Source organism: Erpetoichthys calabaricus, chromosome 2 (assembly GCF_900747795.2).
Source record: "Erpetoichthys calabaricus chromosome 2, fErpCal1.3, whole genome shotgun sequence".
NCBI lineage: Eukaryota > Metazoa > Chordata > Cladistia > Polypteriformes > Polypteridae > Erpetoichthys > Erpetoichthys calabaricus.
This window is the reverse complement of record NC_041395.2, coordinates 135044821-135066210: the sequence shown is the minus strand read 5'-3', so window position 1 is coordinate 135066210 and position 21390 is coordinate 135044821. Positions and strand designations below refer to the sequence as shown.

Here is a 21390-nt window from a genome sequence, read left to right as displayed (position 1 = left end):
CTTGGAAGCCATCGTTCATTTCATAAATGAATAAGCAGTTTTAATAATTTCAATTTACTTCTGTCTTCATGAATTCCACACTAAATTAAAGCATGAGCAACAAACAGCAGACTGCCTCATCAATATCACATTTAGTATTTATGCCCTATACTGGTCATATACACTGATCAGCCACTACATTAAAACTACCTGCCTAGTATTGCCTTGTGCCACCAAAACAGCTCTGGTCTGTTGAGGCATGGACTCCACAAGACCCCTTATCCAGCACCAGGATGTTGGCAGCAGACCCTTTAAGTCTTGTAATTTGCAAGGTGGGGCCTCCATAGATCAAACTTATTTTCCAGAACATCCCATAGATGCTCAATTGGATAGAGATCTTGGGGAATTTGGAGGACAGGTCAACACTTTGAACTCTTTGACATGTTCCGCAATCCGTTCCTGATCAATTCTTGCAGTGTGGCAGGGCTTATTATCATGTTGAAAGACCCAAGGTTTCCCAGGAGAAGACTGCATAGAGCATTACACTACCATTGCCGGCTTATCTTCTTCCCAGACTGCATCCTGCTGCCATATCTTCCCCAGGTAAACAATGCACACGAATTTGGCCACCCACCTTATCTAAAAGAGAACAGAACATCAGAACAGGCCACCTTCTTCCTTTGCTCCATGTTCCAGCTCTGACACTCACATGCCCATTGTAGATGCCTTTGACAGTGGACAGGGGTTAGCATAGTCACTCTGACCTTTGTGCTACTGTGCAGCCCCATATGAAGCAAGCTGTGAGGTACTGTGTGTTCCAACAACTTTCTCTCATGAACAATATTACATTTTTTCACTAATGTGTGGTACCGTAGTTCTCCTATGGGATAGGACCAGACAAGTTGGCTTTTGCCCCCCACACATATCAATAAGCCTTGGGCTCCCATGACCCTGTCACTGATTCACTGGTTGTCCTTCTTTTAAACAATTTTTGTAGGTCCTAATCACTGCATATCGGAAACAACCCCACAAGGCCTGCCGTTTTGGAGATGCCCTGACCTAATCGTCCAGCCATCACAATTTGGCCCTTGTCAAAGTCACTCAGATCCTTATGCTTGCTGATTTTTCCTGCTTCCAACAGGAAAGGACTGACCATTGTAATGAGATAATCAATGTTATTCACATCACCTGTCTGTGGTTTCAGTGTTGCATCTGATCAATGTAAATAAACTGTTCATTAGCCACATTTTTGTACTCCATTTCCCTACAGTAGACCTATGGTATATAAAATCAAAAGCATATACAGGTTTACATGCAAGCAATAAGTGTTGAGATCTGTGTAAATGCAATATATCTCATAGTTGGGGAAGTGTTTTTCATGTCACAGAATGAGAAGTACATCTTAAACAAGTATAGGAAGTGAACCAATATAATTTTATATTTTGAATTTATTGGTGAGATTGAAGGTTATACTGTAATCTTCCTGGATGCAGTTACGACAAATGCACACAAAGTGGAAAACAAAGAGAAAAAATATACTGTACATAACAATGAAAAAATACATTTATATATTAATTTTTTAACAATAGTGTTAATTTTGTCTCCGCTAAAATACATGCAGTGTCCTGTGTGATTTTCTGTTTGTTGTTGTTTTTATATCATTTACCATTTCAGTATAAAAAAAATGAAGACTCAAATTTCATTGTAATTATACATATATCACATATCAAGGGATCAAAGAGAACCCATTGAAAAGATTCCAGCAACATATTACACTACTGTTTTATTTTGTTTCCTAGTAGAAAAACACTTGTTGCCATGTAAATCTCATATATTACAAATTTTAATCAAATAACAACACTATTTATTGACAGCTGTCATTGTGCAGGTAGAAAATCATCTTAAAGTAATTTTTCCATATTTTTTGCAAGTGGGTGCTTCCTTCATACACCAAAGAATGTTTTTAAGTGGCTTCAAATTCTGCAATTCTCAAACTATAGTTTTTTGACTAGCAATTAAAGGGATCAAAGGATCAAGACCAGTTAAGGTGCAAGTAAATGTATAACTCATACAGGGGCTTAAATGAAATGTGTCATATCATCAAAAGTGGACATAAAGTTAACCTTTCAGAAAACATAAGAATGTATGACTGTTTGACATGTCTTCTTAAACCAGAGCATGCAACATCAGACCACATTGTAGGAACATACACATTTTAAGAAGTTATGGTATAGTGTATACCTTTCTTACTATATTTATGATAAAAAGGATTTGATTTTAAAAATATTGAAAACTTAATTTTAGTCAATGAAAAAAACTTTACCAGACATGTACATTCATATCTGGAGTCTGATATCTGAACCTCACATTTTGTTTCAATAGTCATGTTAGATGTACACCACCGCTCAAATATTCAAATGTAATAAACTTATCAACTAGGATTTTTTTATAAACATTCCTGTGGGCATCCTACAATAATGGCTTAAGCGTGGCTTTGTGTTCTGTGCCTAAGGTTGAATGTTTATTTAACCTACCCCAGTATCCATTAAAAGCAAAATGCAATATTTAGAACATAGACAGATTATCTAGCGTGCTGCTGAAAACCCTAATTGATTTTAAATTTCAGCACAAAAATGACAAACAGAAAAGGTAGCTTATGTTAACAGAATTATTTGCCCTTGTTGGTTTAATAATTCAATCTGTGTTATTGCATAGTTATCCTCAGTGAACACTTCCAGCTAAATATTGCTTTCAAGTCAGGCCTATCATTTTCTGACTAGCGTTCAGCAGCTGTAACACCCATTTCATAATCGTGCACCTTTTAATTTTCTTTTTTTCTTTATTTTTTTTTGTTGCCTATAAGGTTGTGCTGAATAAATTAAATGCTTGAGCTAGTGTTTTAGGTTGTCATTATGTCACCACAAAATCTCAATATTTCACATTAATTTATTTTTTTACTTTCTGATTGCATAACCTATTATAACCAAGGGCCTTACTTCACATTTATTTACTTACTATTATTTTGACATAATAAGCACTGTATTGACTTTTTTAGCAAGGTATACAGCTGGATATTCAATGCCACTGTAACATTGAAACCATAAGATGTCACTGGAGATATGCAGCTCTAAAAATATACTTTCTGCATTTTATGGCCAACATGAGGTTTTGTCTCATTGATTGAGAATGTTCCTTTCAATGTTACCCTATAGAGTTACATTTAATGATATCGTATATTATTTTTCAAATGGTAAAAAAGCAGCTAGTGTTCCATCAGTGTTCCTCCTTGATTCTCTCCATAAGGTCAGAATCTTTTTGTTACTGAAGGTATATTTTTTAAATGCAACAATTTTCTTTGGTTTGGTTTTGAGCTCACTTCTTCTGCTCCCAAACGTCCACTGTATTAGTTTCATACCTTTGTGAGATCTTTTTTTAGGACTGTTTCAAAGTTTCACTATCTGCTTCCTTCATTTTTCAAATTTTTAATGAAAACAGTAAATGTGTATGTTTTCATGCACCCTGACTGATTAACTAAAAAACTACATTTTAGAATTTTTCAGCACTTTCCCAAATCATTTAGGAATGTTTTTTCAATATATTTGAAGGAATGAATACTACATGGAGATTCCAGAAAGGTTGGTAGTAATATATAGATAATGCAAAATATACTTTCTGTTGATTTCAGTTGATTCTAAGAATTTAACTTAAAACTTGACTTGTTTCTTATGGTAAGAGTAGGGTTGATCGCTGAAATTCGCCAAAGCGGTTTTCACAGTGAATTTGCTGGGTTAGCTGGCAAACTTATTTCCTTGTTCCAAATTATTTCCTGAAAATCTGCCATGATTTTAGGCAAGACTTTTCTTCCAGAACCCCATGATGCTTTGTAAGGCCAGCATGATATCACAAAGCTGTAGCAGACATGTTGGATGGGGATGTCAGTACCCGATCGCACACGGATGCATACTGTAAAGATAGTCCATCTCATGCTTTAGGGTGCTACTTGGTCTGCTTTGTGCATGCTTGAATAATTTATGGCACATACAAGCATGCACGATGTCACTACCCGATAGGTACTCCAGCTAGATTTGTATCCAGATTACATTACATTAGTTGACCAAAATGAGAACTTTTTTGCTCTGCATAGATTCATCGTACGCTATGTCTTCACTACTACATTAAGCATGTTAGGATCCTCACTATGTAGGCAGATTGGGTATTGACAGCGACTGCTCCCCAAGTATATAATGCTCATCCCTTGCATCAAAGGCATTGTTGGTGTGCCAGTATGCACTGTTACACATACATTTATTGCCAGTTGTCCACAGCTCAAACAGGGAAGTGCTGGAACAGTACCGGCTCTCAGTTCAACCACTGCTGCTGAGTATAGAACCCTGATTATTGTAAGTTCACACAAAACAAAATCTTAAAGAAGCACTCTCCCTCCCAGATATGAAAACACATGTGAAATAATAATAATAATAATAAATGTATTACTAATTTACAAGGCATTTCTATCTGCTTGATGTAAGAACAATTTGCAAAGCAGTTGTACATATAGATCAAAAATAAAAAAGCTGGCAGTTGTGTGGAACGCAACTTCAAAAAATGCTGCTAGGCATTGGCCAGTCAGTTCCTTGAAAACTGGAACTTTGTGAATGCCATGATAAATGTAAATATTGTTTCCATTATTGCTAGTTTGTGGCCATTTATTATATTTTGTGTGCTTACCGTTCCTACTGTGTCTTTTGTTGTTTTAGGCACGGTGGTGCTGTGGTTAGTACTGCTGTCTCACAGCTTATTTCACAATTTTGGCCACAAATAATTGGTCCAGCCTAGCTGACAGACATTTCCTTCAGGGAGGCTTAAAGACCATTGCATCATTATAATCCATTTACAACTAATTTAGTTCCTCCTTTCCCCATGATTTCGCAAAACTGATAGCAAACCAAACCTTGCATAGTCTGCTAATACCTACTAAAGAAAACTGAAGTTGCCCAAAGGAAAATGAAATTAAGCTGATTTAAGCATAATATGAATATCCCAGTTTTTAATAGCAGGTAATCCTTAGGATCTGTTTTTCTGTTTGGATTGCATCAGACAGGTTGCTGGATTTTCTGTTGCCACTAATCCTTTTCACTTTAGCATGTTCTGAGTATAACTATTGTCTGGTCATGTTTAGTTTTCCATAATGGTTGATGGTTTGGTGTTAGGTGGTCTATAAAGTATTCTTTGCCAAGCTTCTATATTGAGAACCATGTTGCTACACTTTGTTCTTATTTGTCTGTTAATAAAGTCAACATAGAGCACTGGAGAAAGTCTTATTAGTACAGTTTTAGTGGGGCTAGTTTAAATTAACCTCAGCTGGTTTGTATACAATGTACAGGAGATTGGGGGGGGGCAAATTAAGTTAAATTAATTTTCATTGGTTATGTAGATAAGGAGAGGCTTTAAGACACATAATGATTGCAGCTGCAGTTGCAGAGGCACTTGGGAATAAGAAAAAAAAAACCTTACAAACCCAGAGAAATTTATTTAAAAAAAAAAAAACCTTACAAACCCAGAGAAATTTATTTGAAAAGGTGAGTGTCAGAAAAGTGATCTAAGCAGTTAAAAACAAGACACAATATTCAAATAGATTAGAGACGAAATTAGCTCTAAATAAGCAAGACAACAAAATAAGCTAGAAACGTATTTCATTATTAATATTGCCTCTCTGACGGTTTTGAAAATAACTTAAGGTTTTTACAAATAAAAGCACTCAAAAACCTAGAAAGTTTTGGATTGTCTTTGCTTTTTAAAAATGCTCTTGTACTATTAACAGTGAACCATGGTTCTATAAACAGGCTGATGCCACCATTAGATTAAGGGAATATGATATGTTGTGCTGCAACAGAATGAGGTAAAAATGTATTACAACTCTTTCATTACTATTTAAAGACAGAATTGAACAGTTATATTTTCCTGATAAATGTTATATTTAATACAATAAAAAAATATTTAGGAAGATACACTAATCATAACATAGTTGACTTCAGTTAATTTTGATATTGTTCAGATATCCTCGAATTATTCGTAAACTTCCCCATGTCTTCCATTATTCATTATATAATTGGTCCAGTATAGCGTTCCAATTCTGGGACTAACTAACTGAACAGATAATACAGCATCAAGAAATGAACTGGATTAAAACCTGCGAGTCTATTGCATGTATTGTTCATGTACCTTTCTTAAAAGTTCATTTATTTGTGTGTGTGTGTTTGTGGGGTGGGGCGGGTATTGTGAGCGTGGATGTGCTTGTGAGTATATAAATTATTTAATATTTCATGTATTTATTATATTGAGTTAATGAAACATTAATGAATTATCTGTTTAGCTTTCATCATTAAACATGTATTTTTATACCATCTTGACAGCATAAGTGTTTCTTACTAATATACAATTCAATAGGAAATTCCTCCAAAAATGTTTCTCTGTGTTGTAGTGTAGTTTGTAAAATCCAATTTACTTCAAAGACCTACAACTGGAAAATTTCATCAGCATTTTCCTAAACATGTAAAACAGATATTGTTATCTTAGCATTTGTTTCAAGTTTTTGACACACTAATCACCATCAAGAGTCATTCATTTAGTCACATTTCCTTGTGTGTGTTTCTCCACTTTCTGCCTTAATGGGACATTGGTGGTTAATTTTTCAGGTATGCAGAGAGTATCAGCGTGGGAACTGCACAAGAGGAGAAAATGACTGCCGCTTTGCTCATCCTGCTGACAGTGCAATGATTGATACCAATGACAACACAGTCACTGTTTGCATGGATTACATAAAAGGGAGATGCTCCAGGGAAAAATGTAAATATTTCCACCCACCTGCCCATCTTCAGGCCAAGATCAAAGCAGCACAACACCAAGTCAACCAGGCTGCTGCAGCCCAGGCTGCGGCTGCAACGGCGGCTGCAATGGTAGGTTGACAGAACATTTTTGCACTTCAAATGAAAAATTTTCTTTTCCCTTTCTTTGATAATTAGACACCATCCAGCAAACAAACCAACTGAACAATAATACATATTTGTCTGCTTAAGAAAATGTGTCAAAACTATGTGAAGAGAGAGGTTTTTTTACACTTTGGTGCAAATTGAAATCTTCAGGCAGTATTTGCCTGCTTGAAAAGGGTCTAGTCCTCCTACCTTGCTCAGCACTGCTTAATTGTAGAATCTTGCTTATGCTGTGTCTAATTCAAAAATAGTGTACAAAATTATTTGTTGTGGTGTCTTCTGTGTAGCATAGCATTTTTAGTAGAATGAATAGCACTTCTATGTTTAGTTCTCTAACTAAATACTATCTGTCAATGTATATACATAGATGGCCAAATCTCACCTACTCTTTCTTTAGATAACTTTTTAAATTAACAATTTAAAGGTCGTTAGCCTGACCGATAACAACTCTGTAGTGCCTTTATTGTGCATGCTTAGTCTTGTTATTCGTTGTATATTGCATTCCGATGATTTGTTTTTTATTTGTTTTTTCTCACCTACCCAAAAATGCACTGCTGCCCCCATGATGCACCTCTGCTTGCTGTTTATGTTAATGCGCTTGAACCCCATTGGCCCATTGCCATCATGTGCTCGCTGCCTGCTAATTAAGACTCAGTCGGCTGTCAAATCACTGAAGCGACCCCTCGAGGCAACCTTTGACCTGGTACTATGACCTTTCACCTTTTAGCTTGGCATGTAGCTTTTTTGTAGATACAAATTATGACTAAACTTTTTTACTTTCAAACTATTTCTAGTAATATTTGTGTTACAGAGATTTCATTTAAGTTGATAAATTGAGTGTTGTTTCATGTACAGAAAAATCAAAAACAAAAAATCTGAAATGTCTGTATTGGATGCAGCCAAATGATTAAATCAATTTAAAGAATATTTTAAGAAGAAACACATTCAGTTCATCATCTATTAACTTTCTACTCAGTAGGGCTTTAAAATTGTTTATAATATAACAGTTCTTATCTTTGGTTGGCATGGCACTAGGTAACAGATTTAGACTGAACTTTTACTGTTTAAATAGCTGCATGTATTTTTTCCAAGTTCTGCATGTCTAATTTTGGTGGGGAAGTCTTGGGGTCAATGTTTTAATCCTGTTATACATGTATAAATCACTCTAAGATAAGAATATTAACATGGCTTTTGTTGTTGATCCTCATGGAGCTAGCAGTGCAGTTTTTCGTTTCGATTACTTGTGTGATTGTGGCCTAAAGCTTCATATTTCTTGAAATTGTAAACCAATTTAAACAGAAGATGCAGACTGTTTTTTCTGTTATAGAGCAGTGCTTGCTTTAGGCTTTTCTTAATTTAATTTTATTTAATTTTTGTTTGTTTGTTTTTTTGTGCTTTTTATTTATGAGCACTTTGGTTTTGCTTTATAAAGTAGTTAAGCTTGCTGCTTGCTTGCTGGTTGCTACCGACAAGAGATGTCAAACTGATCTTATGCTGTGCTGATTATTAGTTTTCCTTTTTTTCTTATATTCACTTTGTTCCCTTTTTTCTTTTACATGTTTTTATTTTAGGGAATCCCTCCAGCTGTTCTCCCCCCATTGCCAAAGAGACCTGCACTTGAGAAAGCCAATGGTGCCACCACAGTCTTTAATACTGGTGTTTTCCAATACCAACAGGCCCTTGCCAACATGCAGTTTCAGCAACAAACAGCCTTTATACCATCAGGTAGGTGCTTTTGCTATATGTGCCTGTGTGTAACATAAAAATAACAGTAATTCTTACACTGTAGCACTTGGACTACATGCTACAATACCATTTTGACTTATCTTGTCTGGATGCAATCTGAATTGTTTAAGATGATATTAATGATATAATTAATGAACACCCCTAAAATCCTTTAGTGAAGAGAATGAACATACATTACTCCAGATAAGCCATTAACTGTACTAATGATATCCAAGAGATTTGTTTTCTGATTTCTTGAAAATGTTGATGTTTGTTCCCTTTGTCTCGAGTTTCTGCATATTTTAAGTGAGCAAATATGTATTTCAATATGAGTGCTGTATGACCATAGAGCAAGACATGGAAACACATGTTTACTATAAGAGTATTACTGACCTTGTTAAAAGAATGATGGTTTATTTAAGGACTGTGTTCAGGCACTATAGGTTACTTCTATAGCTCCTCTTCCAAAATGCAGGTGTAATTCAAATTAAATTAAGAATTATTAATGATCATCAGTTCTTGGAATTCCATTCTGATCATAATAAAATTACTGGTAGTTCTTAACACTGAGTGTAGCTTTAACTAGTTTCAGATTATGTGCAACTACGTTTCTCGCTGTTCAGAAAGCATTGCCACAGTCAGCTGTGGTCCTTTACATTATATATGAAACATTTCTTTTTTATTTGTGACACATAAGGAAACTACAGTGGACCCTTGACTTACGAACTCAATTTGTTCGTGAGGGCTGGTTGTAACTCAAGTTGGTTGTAAGTCAAGACTATTTTTCCCATAAGAAATAATGGAAATACCCATAATGCGTTCCGAACCTCCCACAGCAACAATTACTTAACCTTTTCATAATAAAAAAGGGTTGTATAATGTGCATAATTTACCAAAACACCAATAATTATTCTAATGTACTAACCAAAAAGTTATAAAAAGTGCCTAGCCTACCAGAAACAACAATTTCATACTGTACTCACCATTTAATTTGACATCTTTGGGTTGCAGGAAGGGAGGAGGAGGAGAATGAAATGGAAGGTGGTTATTGTTTGGAAGGAGCCTCCTTATACAAATCTTTTCTTTGTAAAATTGTCGAGATGGTGGATTTCGACATGCTGTACATATTAGCGAGATCGGTCACACGAACACCACTCTCATATTTCCGCACAATTTCCTTCTTCGTTTCGATTGTGATCGCTTACTTTACCTTCATTACCTTCTCTTCCTTCCTTAGCAATTATCGAAATAAATTATATAAATCACTGCACTGACCGAAATTACGTCCACAAACACATGTATCTGGGCTCCGACTGATGCTTACGAACGCTCTCGGCTGTTTGTTTACAATCGCACAAGCAGATACACGTGACTGCATTCGGGTTGTAACGCAAGATGTTGGTCATAATTCAAAACAAAAATTTTGGTTGTAAACCAAGTTGTTCGCATGTCAGGCCAGTCGTATATCAAGGGTCAACTGTATAATAATCGGAATGTGTATAGATTTCTCTCTATTATAATAAAAAAATCTCGGGACGAGACGTAACTTTCTCCGAGAGACACTTTCACGTCCCGCAAGACGAGACTTTGTGTCAAGAGATTTAACTACGCCCGGGGCCAGAAATAAAAGACAAAGAGTAAACGACAAAGTAGAACGTCATAAACAATTCAAAAACGTTGGCACAATACTTATGCAGAGCAGGTTAGAGATAATGGAAGTACGAAAATCCGATTGTCTCAGAAAAATGATAGTATAGATCACATTAGCGCAAACAAATGGAAATTATTACTCAGTGAAATAATGGAACAGCGAAAAGAGATCGAATATATTGTTGGGATTTAAACTTTAAGTCGGAGACCTGTAGATCGTCTAATTTGTGTTGCCATCAGGGAAAAGTAGTGTTTCTTCCCAATGAAGAGGCATATCCATGAGAATTAAAAGTTTTGTTGTTTGGTGAAAGTGAAATTCACATATGTGAGCGGCAGAGACGCGAAGCTGCTGGGGCATAGCGCAGGCAGGGGGGTTGGCGGGCAAAGCCCCCTAGTGAATTAATAAAATAGCATTTACTAGTACAAAGTAAGATTAATAATAGCTTAGAAGAATTCAACAAAAAAAAATGTTGTAACTGCTGACTAATCTTTACATACTGTATCTGTTTAAATTTTGCAAACTTTTTCCAATTTCGTTTAACTTATTTTAGTTACTCATTTAATAGGTTTTTATAAAATATTTCTCAGATATGTTAACAGGTAAAAGTGAGAAAAAATTAAAGCAACAGTTTCTTATTAAGAGATGATTTTGCTCAAACCATATACTGACCTTGTTGAAATTGGAATTTCATTTTCAAAGTAGCGAGGAAAAAATGTATAGTGGTTATCCACAGAAGCACTCATTTTGTGGAAGTAATGGTATATAACACAGCAACAGCTATAAAATGTAGACCGACTACTTGAGGACACTTTAAATTTGGTTTTCAGCATAAATACATCATGTCCTGCAGTAGACTAGTATTTCTTCCATGGCCGATTCATATCTTACCCCAGATGCTGCTGGAATAATTTCCATCTTCTGTGACCCTTTAACGGGAAAATCAGGTTAAAAAATAAACAGATGGATGAATGTATGAAATAATATTTTTTGTTAAAATTCATTTTTTCTATCACCCTGTGGGTCCTGCAGCATTCATTTCCAATGTTTGCTATAAAATTTTGCACCCTTTTCCCCCAGCTTGAACTGTATATCACTGCTGCCTTGAATTTAATTTGCTTCACATTTCTGTCCAGTTTGTGTGTGCTGGTAGAGATTCTAAAGAGCAAAGGCTTAATGAATGTAATTATCTTGAAATTAATTTTAAATGTTTTAGCCCTGTTTGCTGAAATAATTTTTGAATTATTTAAAGCTGCCTCAGTGCTGTCCTCAATATTTCCTGGGTGGTGCTGGAAGCAAAGGCTCTGCTTTGAATTATAAATAGTTTTGGACACCAATATTCTGTTGTATTCTATGTTACTTTTACTTATAAACATCTCAGAGACATTTTAATTAAAATTGTTATTTTTATGGTTTAATGCAGTTATTTGACACTAAAAATTCACAATTTTAAAAGGAGGAAGTGTTTCTCCCAAAAGAAATGTGGTTTAAAGACTACAAAAATGTAATAAGTATAATAATATAGTAGTTATATGTATATATATGGTAGTAAAGATATATAAATTATTGAAATTGAAAACTACTGTATAAACTGTATTTAAAATTGTTGAATTTTTGGAACAATATTTTGTGATAATAGTTTCAAAATTTTCATGAATTTCATTTGTCAAAGTTTTGTGTAAACGTCTCTGTGTGTTTGTACTGTATAACTAACATTTCAAACTAATATATTGGTGGGATGAGTAGATTTCTTTACAGCATTGCACATACTTGCCCGGTAAATAAAACGGTGCACCCAGCTTTAAAGTAAAAGAATATAAGTCACAGAAAGATTGCTACAATTTTACCAGCACACAAAAAATTAACAATGTTTCATCCCAAAAATACTGTCTACTCTCTAATTGGGCTAATGGATGACTTAATAGTGCTTTCTGTAAATTTGCAGTTGTTCCCATAATGAAAAAATCTTCTTTGTTTAAATGTTTTTTTTTTCATTTGTTTGTATTATTTATTTATTTATCGCTAATTACACTTGTGATGGGTTGTTTTAATTCTTTTCCCTTTCAAATCCACCTTCCTGTTGCAATGCATGATGGGCAGGCTCAATATTGTGCATGACACCTGCTACAAGTGTTGGTAGGTGCCAGCTTTCTTTCTTAATTACCTTAAGTCCCTTCACTTGCACGCTCACTTTCAAAATCCACTACTAAGTTGGCAAACATATTTCTCAGATTTCCATGCGCTAATACTTATTCATTAAATATGGTATTTTTGCAATAAAACAAGAACAATTTTTAAATGAAATTAAAAAAGCACATGAAATAATGTTTATGCCTTTTAAGACATTCTGTTAGTGGATTTTGATAGGCTTGTGCATCTCAGCGTAAGGGATTTTTTTAGATTATCCAATTTAAATAATGTATCTTAATGTTTCACATTTGTTAATTACAGATAACACTTTATATATTTGGTGTATGTGTACCTACAGGGTGGCACACTTAAAATGTAATACTACTACTGTGAGCCTAGTATCTGTATTGAGAGAGAAAAAAGAAAGCAATGAACTGAAAGTTTGGTATTAAACCATTAAAACTTACTTTTGGGAAAAGGTGATTTTCTTTTACTTTAAAATCATCCTGCAATACTGACAAATGGAATGATTCACATCAAAGCATTGCAAGTATCCTTGTATACAAGATTTCCCTCATGCACCCATTTACTGTAAGTGACACCCTGTAGATTTGCTAGCCCTGAACAGATTCTAGTCTAACACGTTGCTCACCTGTCAGAGAGCCCATTCTTCATTATGGTTGACTTGACACTTTAGAGTACAGGTTCTATTTTACACCATGAATCCCACACATACAATTAGTGCTGGCAACACATTCAGAATGTATCCATTCATCCATCCATTTTGTGACACAATTAGTTCATTTAGGGATCCAGAAAACCAGATCTTTTCCTGCAGTATCTGCAGTCCTGAGCTGGGTGCCAGTCTTTCACAAAGAGTGATCACCCTTGAACACATTCAAGGTGTCTCTTTCTTCATTGCTTTTTATTTTTTCTTTTTAACATAATAGTTCAGCTTAAATTTACACCATAGAGTTATTGATTATTTTAGGTGAGCCACTATATATATATATATATATATATATATATATATATATATATATATATATATATATATATATATATATATATATATATATATATTATATATGACAAATTTTGTTTACTCCTAGTTATAATATTCTCCATGTAAATAAGTTCAAACAATATATGCATGATTTTTTTTTAAATAATGGTTATGGTTTTATACTATACTTTAAAGTTTTTTAGATTATACTTTTGAATAACTTTGATAATGATAGTAACTAGTCTTCCCTCTTTTTTCTCTTCCCATTGTTTCTTTCCCTGGATTGTTTTCCTGCTTGGCACTGTTATTGCATGTTACTTGCTAATGAAATGCTCACATATCACACATTGCTTTGTGCTTGAATAACTCTACCTTGACCCAATACTTGACTACATGTTGCCATTATTCCCCTTAATGCTACACTCTCCTGTATGTTTGCTTATCTGATTTTCCCTTTGAAAGTTCCCATGATGCACGGTGCTACGCCCGCCACTGTGTCAGCAGCCACAACATCTGCCACAAGTGTTCCCTTCGCTGCAACAGCCACAGCCAACCAGGTTTGCTAATTTACTGCTTTGTTTCTCAGTATAAACTCCAAATCATATCTTGGATATAAATTTAGTCAAGTTGGCATACCTTCTTGTTGACCCACTCTTAAGTATTTATTTTTCAAAACAAAGTATAAGACATTTAAAATTTTGATGACACTAAATTGCAAATACAAATTATCAGTAACAAAAGAAATTTTATTGTGTATGACTGCATTTGCTTAAAATTAACAAACGTGTCTGCCTTTCAAGTGTATTGTAAATTAAAGCAAAGCAGGGATTGCTGTTGCAGCATATTTAGTGTTTTTTTCTCATTTAGAGATTTTATGTGCTGAATGTACTAAGTAAAGTTTTTTTAATTCTTATTTAGATTATAGAAAACATAAATGTATTCCTTTTGTCTTAGATAGATAGAAAATATATTTATTTTTTGCAACGGTTCAAAGAGATACTAACAAGACATTATTCTGAACAATTCTGATATGTATGAAGCAGTATAAGTATAAGCATCTCTATGGTATGTATATGTTGAAACAGTCTTTTCTCAGAACATTTTTTAATGAAGAAAAAATTAATTTATTTTTTAGGTATACAATATTTACGGTAGAATAAATTGAACTTTATTTGTTAGAGAGAATAAACACCTAATGTGGAAAACAACAATAACAATACAACAATTTATTTCTTGTATACCCCAAAATCACACAAAGAATGCCTCGGTGGGCTTTATCAGGAAAAAGCTCCGAAAAAAAAAAAAAAACTTATAGGGGAAAAGTGGATCTTAGTATTTTCCTGCAGGACATACATTTCCATTTTGCATCTTTTTCATTTAGAGTTTATAGGCAAAATACTGATAATGCAACTAAACACCTCATTATCTTATGAAAAACTACATAGTTTTTAGACAAATATTCACACTGAAGTTGTAGTCATAATTATGACTATATTATTATTATTTGGGAAAATCTTTAGCATTTTAGAAAATTTTAGCATTCTTTGGTAAAGGCATGAATTTTTGCTAATCAAATGGATAAAATTGAAAGTAACACATGTGAAAAATTGTCCGCATTGGGTTTAAATTTAACTTCTTTTTCATAGTGAACTTAATCATTATGACAAATTATATGTTTACTGTATTACCCTGATTCTTCTGCAAATAGTACATTTGATTACTGGTAAATACAAATGTTTAATATGTGAATATGTGTGCTTGGATTATTTACAATTTTTTGTAAGCCTAGTGAGACCAAATTATGAGAAAATATAAATAGATAATAATAATAAATGAAAAATATCAGTCATCCAAGTGGTTCATTAGACATTTCTCTAATTCATTGCTTAAACTCAAGTATGAAACATTGAAGGAGACAATTTTATTGAGGTCAACAAGAAGGTTAGTAGATAACACTGCATGAGAAATTATTTTAGCTTCCCTTTTTTACTGTTCAGTAAGCTTCTAACAAGTTGTTTGGCAATTCAACACCAAAATTACATGTCTAGTAAATTAAATCTCTTACTATAGATAACATTTCCCTGTTTAGTATTTGATACTGGTGAATATCTGAAAATGTACATTAAGCTGCTTTAAGGTGTGCCACTAATTGACAATGGGTTTAATAGTTTTTCAAAAATCTGTGAAATATTTCTTTTTTATTTTTATAGATACCCATAATATCTGCCGATCATCTGACTAGCCACAAGTATGTAACTCAGATGTAAGAGTTCCCTCACAAAACAGTAAGTTTTTAAACTTTCATTAAAACAACCTTTCTCCCTCTGGTACTATGTAACTCGGTCCCTTTTAGTTTTATATGCTAATGGTAAAATGAGCAAACGTCTCTCTTTCAAACCACTGTGTTTGAATAATAGGTAGAAGGGATTCTGCAAACTACCTGCAGGCACACATCAAGTTTAAGCAACATATTTGAGTAAGAACTTTAAATGGAACATTTAACCTTTACTATGCTTTTTAACTACCTATTAACCACTACATACAACTAACAGAGTTTATTAATATTGATGTGAGAGAGAATGATGAATTTTAGTTTATCGAAAAATTATTGCCTTCATTAAATACATTATGGTTTAAACATGCCATAATTGCAAACTAGAAGAGAGAATGCCTGATCCTACAACTAAGGATATGTCACTAGTTTTTCTTTTGCATATCCAAGAACATTTTATGCTTTTTAAATGGAAGCTTCTAATGTGCTTGTAATGGATTCTAAAATTCAGCTAACAGACTGGAAAGTCTATACTTTTAAATTCTTACCACCTTTATTTTATGGATAAAATTAACCAGTAGCACTACTGTGCCACCACAAGAGGGAGCAAATGACAACATGTATATCTATTACTAAAGTTCCTTGTTTCCTATCATGTATCGAATTCAATTCTAAATAGTACTTTAAACCTTTCTATCTATCTATCTATCTATCTATCTATCTATCTATCTATCTATCTATCTATCTATCTATCTATCTATCTATCTATCTTCTTTTTTACTAGGCTTAACACTTACTCTTTTTCATTTAGATTGCTAAAATACACTTTAAACTACCATTTGCACTTTTTTCAAAAAACCATATGGAACTAAGACACGTTTTTCTTCACTATTTGTTAATAGTTCAGTAAAATGATTCATTTTGTGTATTTGATGGCTTCATGCTTGTGTCAAAGGTGCCAAGGTATGAACAAGTGTAATGTGTGTACTTGCTAATAAATAATATGTGAAATCATTTAAGCTTTCAGGTAATGCCTCTCTACCAACATTACTGACTTTGCTGTCGTTTACCTTTTCTTAGGATACATTTTAAAATTGTTAGCTTTAACTTTTTCCATAGCAACATACTGATATTGTGTCTTTTTCACCTTATGTATGTTATTGGTTATTTTGCACCTTTTTTAATTTTTCACTGTATTCCTTGACATTTGTAATATTTTTAAAATATTTTGGCAAACATTTATAGTAATGTTTACAAAATATTCAGTTTAATATTCTTTATTCAGCTACAAAGATGTCATGCAAGTGTTGTACAGCTCAGACATAAAATAACATAACATAACGAATGTATTACTGTAGGTGACTAGTGTGGAAGAGTGGTAGCTTTATGCTCAATATAAAGGCCATATAATTTTGACAGCTGTTATAATCTGAGTGAAAGAGTGCAAGTAAGGGTTGGGGAACTACTACCCTTACCAGAAACTGTAAAACTGTTTCACTGATTATTGTATGGTTCACTGAATTCCTTTTTGAAAACAGAAGAGTAATACTGTTCATTAGTGTCTGACTTTTTATTTGCTTTTTTTCAGATCATACTAAAGAAAAATGTGCACTAGTAACATTTCAGGATAAATGTTATTGGGGCATGTAAATAATAATTGAACAGACAACCTCAGCAAAAGTGCGGTGGCAACATGCATGCTAGCAACACCGAAGGATGGGCAGAAGACACAAACTTCAAGATGTCACACACTGACACCTGTGTGCTCTGAATAATACAAAAGTGAAAGCTGAGGTGAAGCATGTTGCTGCCCAAGTACACCATTGTCTGCCTTTTCTGATTCATGTTATGCATACCTTATTGTATATGCATTCAAAATGTAAACATTACCAAATGTATCTGGCTCACCTGAAAAGGCAGGCTGTGGTGTAACTTTGCAAGTCTAACATGTTGGTACGTCTGTAGACCAAGAAATATTTTTATTATTAAAATTATTATTATAATTATTATTATTAATTATATATTTCTTTCATGGTTTACAAATAACAAAGGTGCACCTTGTGTTTTAAAAAAAAAATCTAAAACAAAATGCCATTGTAGGTGAGAGTCAATTGTGCATGCACAGTGTTCTATATATAAGGGTTATATTTTTAATGTACTAGATTGTAAGAGGACGTTAAGGAGGTATTTGACAGAGATGAATGTGCTGAGCAAAACCACAACTGTGTATGTCTTAAAGCAAACCATAGCTTTAAGAACCATGTTGTAGGATCCACATTAAGTGCCATATAGACTGTACATCCAACTAGAGTATTAATACTGCAGTGTTAATGTGTTTACCTGATTATCATCACTATACTTTTTTGTGTTAATATTTTGTAGAAGGCATCACTATTGTTTTATTTGGTGTTACTGCCTTAGAAATGGCACCCTTAGAACAGCCAGTCATCGTTACAGTCTCTACATATGGGGTATCTTGTAACATTAGTGACGTGTTCTGTTTTAGGACCTCTGTCATGCCTATCAGAGAGTAACAGTAAAGAGCTATATTCTGACTATTCTGTGGGAACCATTTCTGAGGGAAAAATGTTGGCAAGAGACTTTTTGGCGCAGGTTACTTATTTTTTCTTTAAGCCTCAGTCAGGAGTCTGTCAGTAGACTATAAATGCTTAGCGGAGGAGGGTTTTGCTATCAGCTGAATGTCACACCCTAGTCACTGTCTCAAAGGCAGTGTGACTCTAAACTTTGAATGAAGCACTGTCAAATGATGCATGGGAAACCAAATCATTCAGTAAATTGAGATGTTTAAAGTAGTTACAGGGTAGGAGATGTATTCGGGTGAATTTTCTATGTGATTTTAATTTTATTATTTTATTTTTTTAAAGGTTAATTGCAAGTAGCCTTAGGCAGCCTCGAGAAACAGAATAAATATTTAGCAATGCTATCTTGTTTTTATCTTTTTTTTTATAATTTTCTTTTTTTAATATGATTGGTTCATCCAAAGGTATTCCTTTTTTGTTAATTTTTTTGGCTGATTGTGAAGATTAGTTCAGCTCTCTTCAGTTGATGTACATGTTACTGAAGAGGGGCCTTATTCTTGGTATTATTATAACGTGGAAATGGAAGAGGTGAGAATTCAGTTCTAGAATTTTCCATACTTCCTAGCCTAGCTAATTCTAAGTTTTTGCCGGAGTGATATGTTCAGTAGTACAAGAATGATGTTTTAATTTTACTGATTGTACTATACATTTAATAAAGCCTTAGATTACATTGTGGGGTTCAGAACCCAGTAAAATGTAATTTCAATCATGATAAAATAATAACGATAATGAACACATTATTTTAGATCTCATAGAAAGATTTTTTTCTTGTTACATTCATAGATTTTTCTTACATTTTTATTAGGTTGTTTTAGTTTTATATTTTAAAACAAAAAAAATTTTACTATTTAGTTTGTAGATGTTTTGTTTTCATTAGATTTTACTAAAACTTTTTTATAGAGTGTTATTTTAAAGTAGGTATTTTTTTTTCTCATAACATACTCAAAAGTTTTAATTTCACATGTAGTGTCCATTATGTATTCGTATTGTTATTTGTAAACTCAGATGTTTTTATTTTTATTTTACTTACTAGTGACTTGTAAGAATATCAGTCATTTTTCTTGTCTTGTTGCATTCTTTGAACAAAGAAGATCTTTTATATTGGATATCTTACAATGAGCAAATCGTTGCTAAGTACGAAGTTAAGTTGTTGCTATGGCAACAATCCTGGCAGACAATTGAGTAATATTTTGATGATTCATTTTGTTTGTAACTATTCATTATATAAACAAAAATCTAGTTCCTAGATGTTAGAGTAAAAGTTATTTTCTACTGTATCCATTTCAAATAGTTAAATATTGTTTAAATATTTTAAATCCCTGGATGTCAGGCCTTGTTAAAACTAGATAAAAAGCTGCATAATCAATAGATCAAGGGATTTTGTGAATAATTAAAATAAAGTTTACGTCAGAAGGTGAATTCACGGAGCTAATGAACTCTTGGAGGTTGATTATGCTGTCGTTAAAAGTGAAGAAACCTATGGGAAGGTTGACTTTTTGCACTTCTGTATATAGTCAAAAAAGAAAGAAACATGTATAATAAGAAGATCTTATTTTGAATAAAAAAATGTCTATAATTACAAGGAATTTTGTTAGGTTATTAAAAAATGACAGGCTGAACAAAATTGCTTGCAAAAGTGGCACAGAGTTAGCACTCCACACTCCACCCCACCCACCCTTCAAATAAGGCAAATTGTTGCTTTGCTATTTTGTGAACAGCTTGTAGTTTGCCAGCCAGAAAGAGACGCCATGTTTATAAATTACGTGACTGACGAAATACTACTCCAATACCACCCTGCCTTAAGATCACAGCCAAGAGCAGGTACAGTACTTCAGCCATTAGGTTAAAAATCATACAGTAAATCAATTTCTTCAGTACATTATTCAGAACTATTGCATGTTTAGAAAAAGAAAAAACAGTCTTGGGGAAAAAATAGCAAGATATATACACACTATAATTATAAAGTATTGACAGATAATTTCAGTGGTTTATTGTTCAAGAGTCTAAAACAAATATTCACTTTCACAGATTAATACAAATAAGAAAATGAAAACACGCCATTGCTGTAATTGTCCCATGAATTTGTTTGCTATTGTAAACTCTGTACTTTTAGCAGATGAAATCCTCAAATATAATTCTATATCAGATCAATACATTTTAACTGCCTGTTCTGGCATTTAAAATAACACATGTAACAGCCAAAGTTAATTTCTTTAAGAAAAATTAGTGATATCAGTCTACTAGTTTATCTGATAGTCTTAATATTCAATATTGCTTTAATGTCTTGCAATCCAAATCCTTCATCTGCTGGAAGGACAAGTGCTTGGTTTTTGCTGTTGTGTAATCATAGAATTACTTTTTGCTTGTAGTTGCTGCAAATAATGTACTCTGTCCTTTGCTGCAATTTGTTTTATGCTAATTTTATTATTACTGCTACATTTGATTCTTGCTGTTATGAATAAAAGATAAAATAAAGTTGAATTGCTCTAAACATGGTGTGTCTTGTTTCTAACAAAATATCAGATGTACTATGCACTCACATTAAAACTGGACTTCAGTGTTAGTCAATTCTAACCCTACACATTGTTCAGGTAAATATAATATGGCAACTAGAAATCTGCACTCATTTTGGACTGGTGTTCATATTATTTGACAAGGCACAAATAAATTAATTTATTATCACATCAGTACCCAAAATTAAGTTATTGGTTCATAAAATTGTTCACTTAATTTTCAAAAGAACTTATCAAGAATAATTTTGTAAATTACATTGCTGGATGTTTAGTACTATTTAGGCAAAAAACTGGCAGGGTAAGGGCATCACCAGGAAAGCACATGACAGGACTAAGCCCCTTAGTACACCTCCATGAAGGTGAATGCGTCATGTCAAAAATATCATGACAATGTCCTCTTGTGCGTCTCGGCCTTCATCTTCTTTTCTTTCCTCATTAAATCCAGTATGCCCTCTTCTTTGAAGACAGTAGTGAATGCCTTTGTAAAAATTCTGTAGTTTCTTGGCAATCTGTTACATCTAATAAAGT

General features: G+C 33.5%; 1 protein-coding gene across 20 annotated transcripts in view; it reads left to right on the top strand.

Moving 5' to 3' along the window:
• mbnl1 (muscleblind-like splicing regulator 1) overlaps window positions 1-20840 on the top strand; it is a 167547-nt gene extending 146707 nt beyond the window's left edge. For 7 of the 20 annotated variants that reach the window (XM_051923978.1, XM_051923960.1, XM_028794518.2 and 4 more), the window contains 7 exons: window positions 6675-6935; window positions 7618-7671; window positions 8540-8693; window positions 12442-12477; window positions 13940-14034; window positions 15688-15762; window positions 17338-20840. In XM_051923978.1, the coding sequence (XP_051779938.1) occupies window positions 6675-6935; window positions 7618-7671; window positions 8540-8693; window positions 12442-12477; window positions 13940-14034; window positions 15688-15744 (657 nt within the window). In that variant the 3' untranslated portion in view covers window positions 15745-15762; window positions 17338-20840. The remainder of the gene's footprint in view (window positions 1-6674; window positions 6936-7617; window positions 7672-8539; window positions 8694-12441; window positions 12478-13939; window positions 14035-15687; window positions 15763-17337) is intronic. The other 13 variants (XM_051923969.1, XM_051923975.1, XM_051923964.1 and 10 more) reach the window with 7 other exon arrangements.
• Window positions 20841-21390: the final 550 nt, after the last annotated feature.